Source organism: Bombus vosnesenskii, unplaced genomic scaffold (genome assembly GCF_011952255.1).
Source record: "Bombus vosnesenskii isolate JDL3184/JDL3185 unplaced genomic scaffold, Bvos_JDL3184-5_v1.1 scf7180000013293, whole genome shotgun sequence".
In the NCBI taxonomy this organism is placed as follows: Eukaryota; Metazoa; Arthropoda; class Insecta; order Hymenoptera; family Apidae; genus Bombus; species Bombus vosnesenskii.
In genome coordinates this window covers 1,815,157-1,826,034 of record NW_022882944.1, presented here as the reverse complement: position 1 = coordinate 1,826,034, position 10,878 = coordinate 1,815,157, and the positions used below count along the sequence as shown (strand labels likewise).

At 31.6% G+C, this 10,878-nt stretch overlaps 2 protein-coding genes across 2 annotated transcripts; one reads left to right on the top strand and one right to left on the bottom strand.

Annotated features, from left to right (window-relative positions):
• Positions 1 to 1,010: 1,010 nt before the first annotated feature.
• Positions 1,011 to 5,022, bottom strand: LOC117232797 (plasminogen activator inhibitor 1 RNA-binding protein-like). Its single transcript, XM_033492446.1, has 6 exons — positions 4,626 to 5,022; positions 3,445 to 3,601; positions 3,178 to 3,360; positions 3,018 to 3,089; positions 2,448 to 2,940; positions 1,011 to 2,368 (listed from the first exon to the last, which is right to left on the bottom strand). The coding sequence occupies exons 1-6, from the start codon at positions 4,879 to 4,881 to the stop codon at positions 2,282 to 2,284; spliced, it is 1,248 nt and encodes a 415-aa protein (XP_033348337.1). The 5' UTR covers positions 4,882 to 5,022; the 3' UTR covers positions 1,011 to 2,281.
• A 1,936-nt stretch (positions 5,023 to 6,958) lies between these two features.
• On the top strand, positions 6,959 to 10,818 carry LOC117232790 (RE1-silencing transcription factor-like). The gene is made up of 3 exons (XM_033492436.1): positions 6,959 to 7,325; positions 8,021 to 9,432; positions 10,521 to 10,818. The coding sequence occupies exons 1-3, from the start codon at positions 6,959 to 6,961 to the stop codon at positions 10,584 to 10,586; spliced, it is 1,845 nt and encodes a 614-aa protein (XP_033348327.1). The 3' UTR covers positions 10,587 to 10,818.
• The last annotated feature ends 60 nt before the right edge of the window (positions 10,819 to 10,878 follow it).

The window sequence follows — 10,878 nt, the reverse complement described above, 5'->3', positions numbered from 1 at the left end:
TTCGTAAAATATTAAATACTTACCAAGCCCTTAAAATTTACCAAAATTCTCAAAACTTTCAAACCTATTTTTCCGAGCATTCAACGTTTTCAAGACTTCTAAGCTCTAAAACGCATTAACAGAGATTCGAAACAATTCGAAGTGTTTCAAATCCCATCACTACATGGACTTGTGAATCAGTTCGAATATGTACATATTTAATAAAATTCAAATTACTTCAAACATGATTCGATATTTGAAGCATTTAGAAGTTTTGGAGAATCCTGAGTCCTTAAAGCTTCGATAATTTTTGGTAGTTTTAATGGATCCTGAAAGTTCTGATAAATTTCAGAATTGATAAGTATTCAATGTCTTATATTTTGTATTATATTTTACCTTCAGTGGCTTGTATGTATAATATATTAACAAGATAGTATCTTATAAAAGATGTATAATTATTATGATTATTATGTAAGATATTAATGGTCTCATTAATATATAATAGCTGTAAAAATAGCTTAAATTTTCAGTCAGTTTTGAAACCTTGAAATCTTCTAAATCATTCAATATTTATCGAAACTTGCAAGATTCAAGATTTATACAATATTTCAAATGTTTTAATTATCAAATCATATTCGAAGCAATTAGTACTGAAAAACTTCGAATCGTTTTGAAATTGAGATTGATTACTACATTCCCATTGTATTAGCTCAAGAAGGCGTCCAATTCAAGACGAACCGATAGTGTTTCCTAGGCGACATACGTAAAGAACGAGAAGAACAAGGTGCTTACAATGGAATTTGACTTATAACTTTATTGGGTGGGTATAGCACTTCTCGTATTTTCTCTCTTTCCTTCCCATAGCTTTTGGTGACACCCAATTTTCCATTATACCTTGTAGCGAAAATCTTCGATGTAAGATGTTTTTACGCATTTTTTTGTTTTTGTTTTTAATCTCCTTTGTACTCACATTCTTTACATACTGCACAAATAAAAACCCTTTGTAGAATATCTCTTCATAAGTCGACTGGTTTAAGTAGTCAAGTCTAAAGTGACTCATGTGTCACAATTTATTATTGTAAATATGTTATTTACACATATAACTAAGCTTCAAACAGCTTAATAACGCTCTTCTTACTTTTCTTTTCGCATTTATGGAGAGGGTTTGGATTTTTTGGCTGTGGTATTTCTTCATTTTACATGTAACAAATACAATAGATGATAACTAATATAGCAGGTCATAATTAAGAACATGATAATCGACGTATAACGTAACTATATAAGACTGGATTCATCCTATCTGTCCCTCTGAATGTATGTATCGACCATTTTCTTAAACTCGTTATACAATATATATGTAAAGCTGTGTATATCTGTATTTTATGTCTGTATGTGTCTCTCTAATATTTACTTAAATGTTAACTTCTTACAGACCGATTACATCTTTGAAAGGAAAAATCTCTATACTTCTATATAAGCCAAACTTAGTATATACCTAAATAGACACTTTTAATATCATAGATGTTTTCTTAGATACAAATACACACTTTTTTTTAAAGTCTCATATGTTTTATGCACGAAGGCTTCCTCAAACACCATATAAAAATTATAAAACAGAAAGAATGTTTAAAATTTACCGCCTAACAAGTTATTATACATGAGTTTATAAGAGTCGGTGCTATGGCCAGCCTCCTTAGGCCTTTTATATACGACAACGTCAAAATTAAAATCTAGGCTAAACTGTCTCACCTCCTGGCATACAGGTGGATTTTATTTTTATTTCTATTCGGAACTGTGTGTTTCACTCAGATTTAAGCAGCGTCGAACTACATTGTGTAAAATGTTTTTGATATTTATACTCCTGCTGGTCCGCTTAGTCTTTCAGCCATATTCTTTATCTAGTATTCAAGTTTTATAATTATTCAACAAGTCCATGAATATCCAGCCTCGTTCTTAATACCGCTCATCCGTAAACTAGAATTTAAGAACTAGTTACGGATGAACTGAGTTATTACAAGTACAAAAAAGGATCGTGATCTACATTGTTTCATATCATGCGACTTCTTATATGTATGTTTAATGTGCCAATATGTAAGAGCGCGTTCAAAGCGCTACGATTTATTTAGGTAAATTACGTATCTGCTTGCAAGGGTGTACTGTATTATGCATTAATAACCTTTTCACTGACGCAAAAATGTTGATAGTAATAGTTTTAGTATTAGTGGTAATTTTATCTGTGGTAGTAGTACTGATGCTGGTGATAATGGTGGGATATTGTATCGTAGACGACAAGTGAAACCACCTATCCCAATGAGGGGAAATCATTTTCATCATCTACTTTGGGTGCATTTTGACGTCCTCGAGGCGACCTCTGTTCGGATTGTGAAGCCTAGAAGTAAGAAATATATATAATTTGCATTACATCTACACACACTAAGTTTCAATCGAAAACGAAAACAAATACTTACAGGACCACGTGAATCTCCATCTCTAGGAGCTCCACGATTACCAAATCCACGACCATTTGCACGTTCTCCACGACCTCGTCCTCGACCACGTCCACCAGAACCACGTCGAGAATCACTGAATTGTATGTCAATGCCCAAAAGACGCTTTTGTCTCCCTACACGTTGTGGATATTCCGCAGCAGCATCATATTCTTCTTCTTCTTCTTCTTCCTCATCTACTCCCTCCTTCTTCCTTTCCAATGCATACATCTTCTTCCAGCGAGTCAAATCTTCACCTTCTCCAGCTTTACGTAAATTGTATTGAGGCTTCACTCTGTTATTACGTAAAGCTTTCCATTCATCCAAAGTTAATTCGCGCGATTCTTCCTCGACAGGCTTTTCTTCCACCGCGTCTGCAGTTATCTCTCCTTCTTTTGTTTCTGTGGTCGTTTGGTTGGCATCTCCATCAGGTTTTTCATTAGCCCAATCTTGATTATCTTGATTTAAACTTTCTCTGAAAATAGAATAAGGAACACAAATTATTAAAACGTGAATTTTTGTTAAATCAATTTTGTTAGAATCAATACTTACTCAATCTCATCATTATGGGTACCCCAGTTATGACTACCAGCACCATCCTTTTTGTCTACTGGTTTAACTCCACTGCTTAAACATGCAAACAATGGATTTATTAATGTTAAATACCTATCGGGATATAATTCAACAAGAATAAATGAAAAATTATGTATACGTTTTATCGGAACCAGATTGACGATCAAATTCACGTTTTCCACGATAATCATATCCTCCACGACCGCGTGGTCCACCACGTCCACGCACCATTCCGCGCATTCCACCACGACCCCTACGCTCCCCGTATTCACCACGTTGATTATCAGTGGAGTTTCGGAACTCTCGAGTTTCACGTCCCTCACTGAAGAATTAAAAAATAAAAGATTACAAAAAGAAATAAAAATATTGTCAATACTTCTTTCTTTTTCTATATTTGTATACTAACCCGGGAGGTCCTCGTCTTAGTTCTCCCTGACCACGAGGCGTTCTTTCACCATCCTCACGATTACGCCTATTGTTCCGTTCTTCTCTACTTTCTCCAGAGAATTTGACATTACGATTTCCACCACCAGTTCTTGATTGCGGTGGCTTTTTATCGCCAACTATATAAAAAAAATCATAATGTTAATAAGTAAAATGGAATTGTTACAAATAGTAAATTTATTAAAAATTAGTAATTTATATATATACTTCATATATCTACATAATAGCTTAATATAAAACAGAAGTACAACAAAATTTATATTTGTAAATAATGCATAATTACAGTTACTAGTGATTTAGAATACATAAAAACTTTTATATTATCAAAGTAATTTCTCATAATATTAATTTTATATTTTGACATATGAGCCTCTTGCTACATGCCAAACCAAACAACTCTTGTCCATCTCTCAATTTCATTATCTAAGTAAATAATTAATGTTTAATTCTTTAAAAAGAATATAGTATAAATAATAAGAAGATAGTATAAATAGTAATAAATTCCAGGGTAAATTTTAAAAAATAATATAGAATATATATATTATTAGTTTTCTCATTTATGGAATTGATCAATGTAGCTTCTGGATAACTTACACAGTCAAAGCAAAAACACATACATATACATATTAATATAATTTTAATATAGTATATCGATTATTTGCAGCAAAAATAATAAGAGCCTTTTATAAATCATCAAACAATAAAATATAATACAATCTCCAATCACCTAACGCAGAAATCATTTTTCATTAAATTATATTAATATCCTGCACATATTTAACGATTGTGTACAAATTTCGAGATAAATCACAGCAGTTTATCGTAATTATTTGTTAAATGACACGTGGGGTCACCATTGGTAAATTCTATTTTTACGATACAAGAACCTCACACTATGCGGTATAAAAAATTCTCAAAAAGTTACAAGAAACATGAACATTGGTACAATAAAATCCATACAAATTGTTCGAACTTAAAGAATAGCATTGATTGAAAGAATTAATAGAAAGAAATGATTAGCAACAGAACGAGAAAATCGTTAAGTGTGCGGCAAAATATCAAAAGCACATGGACCCACGAGGGACTAGGAGCGACGGCCATAATACCGCGCACGAGGCAAGAACGCAATGAAAAATGACTAACCTTGATCTTTCTTCAAATCTTGGACCTTGGAAGGTTGTTGTTGGGAATCCTTGATCACACGATTTTTTTGAGTTTTATTACCGGTTCCTTTCTGTGCGTCCGGCTGCTTACTCTTATTCTCCTTCTCCGAAAGCTTCTCCTTTTTCCTGGCTTCCTTCTTTAGTTCCTCTTCTCGGAGCTTTTCGTGCGGATCTTCGTCATCACCCAACGCTAACGAGAACTTGTTGGTAACGGCAATGCTGTACATATTTTCCATGATGTCTCTTATCCTCTATTCGTCGAGGATCACGCGAAAATTTCACGGCTACTCTTGAGCCCTTGTGTAACAGAGACATCCAATATTTCAATATGGCTGAGTCGGAGAATAGTTCACCACGAGGTCTGTGCTCAGGGAGGGACCGCATAATTGTCTTGCACCCAGCGCGCCACCTCCCCACCAATATTATTTATATCGTCAATTTTATATCGTTTCAGACAGTAAATCACCCTCTAAAATTAAATTTTTAATTTTAATCCTATTGTATTGTCAAAATAACTAATATTCATCGATAAAGCAAGATAGTTTTTCGTACTGCCGTTCTCAAAGAAACCGGCATTATTTCCATGAATTACTTAACGCCAACTGAATAGATTTTCTTATCTTTTATACTACTTTATCTTATTGTCGTACAATAATATTTATACACGCTATTTTTTATTGTATATCATATTTCATAGCGTTTAAATAAAAAATATCAACCAGTTGTATTGTTCGATACCTGATGGCTACGATTTATTTAATAATTGAAAATCTCGTATGACCGCATATTATGCAATGATATTGTTTAAAAGTTTCTCTCGAAGATCGTTTCCCCGGAGTTATTTTTCGTCCGCCGAATTACACCTTTTATGTTACCTGATTAAATTTTGTATTATTTATATACTTAACATATACGTACATATTTACGTTGTATGAGAGTCTATTATCTCTCTGCGATGTAAAAATAAACGTACTTTATTATATCTGAGGATATGTACCTTTTTGCAATTTGCTAATTAGATGAAGTATGTATATAGACATAATTATAAATACATATAGTAAATATAAAGTATATATAATGTTATTATTATTTATGTTTTGTCTTCTTTTTGTTTAAAACATATAGGATATGAATGTAATTGATAGAATTTCAACCTTAATTTAGGTGAAACATTATTATTTTGAGTATAAAATTTATTAAATCTGGAAAAACGTTAAATAAAAGAACACGATATTAAAACTATAGGTAAATCAATAGTAAGATAATTTACGATTTTCTACATGTAAGGTGGAAAATGGTATCAATAGTGTTAAGTATGTATTTCGTTTAACAACATATGACATGTTTTTTTCAATTTGCATTTCATATATAAGTACATCATAAAGTATAAACCATTTATGAAATCCTTATGCCGCATTCTTATGTAAAATAGAAGTTGTGAACATGAAAAAGTTTTAAAATCAAAGTTTCTTCAATTCAAAATACAATATTAATATATAATAATATTTTACAAATAAAAAAATTGTTTTCAATAATATTTTACTATACATAAATATATAATATATACATGTGTTCAACAAATCTTCATATAAGCAATATGTAACTATTATTTTATAACAATAAGTTTCAAATGTACAGGCGTTTAATTACAATAATATTCTTTACACACCGCCTAGAATATTATAATTTTTCTTTCATTTGTTAAATTAGCGTAAAATACTTTGTGAGATACATATTACATATTTTCTACTTCTGAAAACATTTACAATTTATTTATTTATACAAATATTTAGTACCCAAATATGTAATTCAAGTATATGTAAAAAAGAACAACAAATAATTTACCAAAATTAATCAATCCCTTATACAAGTAACAATAATAGGCTAACTTTGTATTACGCGTTTCTTCCTTCGCCACGCCTCTGATTGGTCGGCGCGTTGCTCGGAAAAGAATGCGCGCGCACGAGAATGAAGCCGCGTGTAGAAAACAGTCGGTAAGACGATGCCAACAATACAAGACGTAATAGAAATTGCTATCCTGTTTCCCGAGCTAATCGTCAGTTTAGAAAAAGAAATTTAATTGTCTAATCGATTATAAATTAACTTTATCTTATTATTATAAACCCACTTCATACATATTTACTTATACACATATACACAAGTCGAACCGGGTATATACTACATTTTGGCGGTTCACTAGTTGCACGCGGTATACGAAAGGGTGGCAGAAAGAAAGAGAGAGAAAGAGAGTAGGTGGTTGTACTAACACGAACTTTTTAAGGTGGCGGGCGAGAGTGAGGTGAAAAACGTGAAATGGAATTGCACACGCCGAAGCGTGAGACGCGTCTATTGACAGAAGCGTTGCCGTGCAGTCCGCCAATGTGCGATAGCATGCTTTATCCGTGGAACTGGGGCGACGAGGCGAGAAACGTGAATCTTAGTCCGGGTAGCTCGTGCTCGTCGCCGGAATACAGGGAGCATAGTGTGGTGGCCACGCGAAACGGGCCTCGGTCACGTTCAGGAGGCTCGGAAAGTCATCGTCGTGGTCGACCAAGAGCCGATGCTCTTTCCAATCTTATGATGCAAGGAAGCACCTCACCGAGCAGTATAAAATGTAGTTATTGTAACCGTGTATTCCCTAGAGAAAAAAGCCTCCAAGCACATTTGCGTACTCACACAGGTATCCATTATTTATTATTTTTAGCGTTAATCTGATCGTTTTTCCATGTTTTATAGAGAATAGAAGCGATTTCGATGGAAGTTTCTGTGAAAAAAAGTTATCACACGGCCCGTTAATAGATTGTACAGCCATATGATTTTAACGGTTTGGCCAACTCGGTGCGGTCACGCGTCCCGCCAATCGCCATCATACGTACTTTAAATAATTAAATGACTTATTTGTAGAAACAGCCTGGCGTGAATGAACCGATTTCGTTGAATATGAAATTTTTGTAGTATTTCTTGCATCGAACAATAAAAAATTATTTATAATAGAGGGGAAAAAAATATCTTTTTATAAATTTCGAAATATTCTTTGTTTAAAGGAAAGAAAAATGATTTGTGGCTTTCCTACCTAAATTGCTTTACTGCATGGAAAGTTATTTAAATTCTTTCTTTATTTATTTATTTAATTTATTTATTTTATAAAAATAGTTCGTTAGAGAGCATATGTATTTCTTTTAGGAACTTTAATTTTCACTTTTTTAATCAATCTTTTTATTAATCATTATTTATAAATTGTCATTAAAAAAGACGTTAATATTTTATATATTAAAAATTTAATTTAGTGATTTTTTTTATGTACCAACACATTTGTAGATATTCTTTTATTTTCGAGGATGAATTTTTGTTACAAATGAATAATTATTATTTTAGGGGAACGTCCATATCCATGTGATTATCCTGGATGTACAAAAGCCTTTACGCAATCAGGGCAATTAAAGACCCACCAACGACTGCATACAGGAGAGAAACCTTTTTTATGTACAGAACCTGGCTGTGAAATGAGATTTACGCATGCCAATAGGCATTGTCCAGATCATCCATATGCTACTCTCACACGATCTGATGATTTTGTATTAAAACCAGTATCAGAGAATACTGAATTACCTCATGATGTTACTAGATGGCTAGAACGTTACAAAATGTCCAGGGAAAGGGAGGATAGAACACCTACAGGAAAGAATGAACGTAAGAAAAAGACATGGAAGAGTAGTTCAGAAAATCACAAAAGGGTTAAGTCTAGAAAAGGTCTGATGATGGATGCAACAGGAGAGCAAGAAAATCTAGATTGCAAGCAATCTAATCAAAGATTGTATTGTGGAGAGAGTCAAGACAGTCAAGAAGAAAGTCAAGATGAAGATCCAGCAGTATTACAAACATCTGAAGATGAAGAAATATCAACAAAGTTAGCAATTACTCCCTTAAGAAGACCATTAGATAGACTGCAGCCAAAGAAAAGATGGTTACGTGAAGCTTGTTTGGAACAGCAACTAGCAAAACCTTTAAATTGGGACACTAAACCTATCAATGTACCTATAACTACTTCATTTAAAATTAATGGTAACCAAATGCAGTGGAGCTCACCTGTTGATAATTCATCTGCCTTGTTAGATAATTCATGTTTAAATGCATGTAAGGAAATTGAACTTGCAAAGTCAGAAGTAGATTCTCCTTATACATCTACACAAATATCTTGGGATAGAGCTACTGAAAATGAATCTCTAGAACCATCCGTAAAAGAAGAACCAAAATATGTATTTGAAACATCAAATACATTATCTCAAAACATTTGGAATTCTTCACAGCATCATATGAACAATTTTTCGAATAACACGAACCAAATGAAAACCAATATTAACCACTCTATTTCTAAGTTTGAACCTCCCAAAAGTCCGAATCATACGTATTGGGACAGTAATTTAAGAAACGAAACGACTGAATCTCCAATAAATCAGTCTAACGTGAAAATTCGGGATTTTGCTCAAAAAGATATTTCCAGACAAAATACGTTTATGAACTCTCATATTAGCGAAAATGTGACGAGACCAACTGTGTTAATGTTGGCTGGAAGTTTCAATAATAATAACAACAATAATAACAATAACAATAATAAAGATGCAATTTCAAAAGTACCACCAATTGAATCTGAAACAGGATTAAAAGTAGTTGTTCTTAAACAGGAGGATAATATTATCAAGTTACCAATTCCAGAAGATAGCCAGAAATGGCTAGGAGCTTTAGCTTTGATGGAATTAGCTAAAAATCAAGAAGAGATAGGGAGAGGTGTGAGTTTTAAACAGAACAGAAATGAATTCTCTGAGTTGAATTATACCCATTTATAGACTGTGATTATTGGCTATTGTAGTTTCATATTATTTTTGTATGGCAGAAAAAATAAAAATGCATTTATTGCCATAATGTTGCATTTTTGAACGTGTTAATAAGAAATTCTAATCTGTCTTTCTTGTTACACAATCAAGTAGCATCTTTTACAATTTTCTTTTGATATTTTTCTAATTACGTTATAATGTTACAGTTTATGTTGGCCATTTATTTGCATTTTACTTTAAAACTATATGTTATGACTTTGTCATTATTAATATTCCAAATAGTTAAAATATTTGAGGTTTTTCTCTTTCTGTTTTTCCCGTTTTCTTGAAAAAAATAAATTAATGTGTACAAAAAATATATTATGTTTGTAACTTTGTTAAGATTTAAATGTGTATTCACATGAAATTTAAAAATTTGCAACATATCTTTATTTTGAGGAAATAAAGCCATAACAGTTTTCTTTTATAAAGGTACTCATTATCAGTTTCATGTATCTGTATACACTGTTATAAAAGTAAACACTTTTTGCAAACGATTTTCTCGCAACATATGCAAGCAATGAGAGTATATTACTGTAACATTAAATTATATAAAAGTATTCTTTCTTTTAAAACTTTTGTTGCTCCAGTGAAAGAAAGAAACAAAATTGTTATATTTTGCGAAAAGTTAAACATACTGTGCATATGCAATGTAACTTATAAATTTTATCTGTGCTTTGTGATTATATAGTGATATGAATATATTCTTATATACTTTTGATTTCGAACGTATATGAAACAGAACATAAAAAGATTTGTAAATGAAAAAATTCATTAACTTAATTATTCACTCGATTTGACAAAAATTTTAAGTGTTATTTTCTTTTCATTGATTATACTTGCATATTCATTCCAAAAAATGTATGTAATAACTGTTAACTTTGCCGCTGTTTGATCGTTTTTATTCATACTTTATATCACTTAAAACAGTAATTCATGTGAATAGTTTTCAATGTTTGACTTATTATTTTATAAAATTATAAAATGTTACGTTTTCCTTTTAGGTAATAATGCAACAATTTATTTATTATTATCGGCCATACCATATAACGATACAAAAATTTGTGTGATACTTAGAATATTAAAAAAATTTGCAGAGGAAAATTTTTTGTCGAAAATATTGGATGAAGTTTGTAAAGTATTTAATTGGAATAAATATAATTATTATTTATAAGATGTTATAAAGGAAAAGTAATGGGTAGTGATAAGGTAAACAAATCTTTCATTTGTAATATCATTAAGTAATTTTAACTCCTACTATTTTTTACTAGATGTGTACATATGTGAAATATTTTAATAAATATTTTTAAAAATTTTACGAAATATATTTAATTACTTCATAACACCAGTACATAAAATACA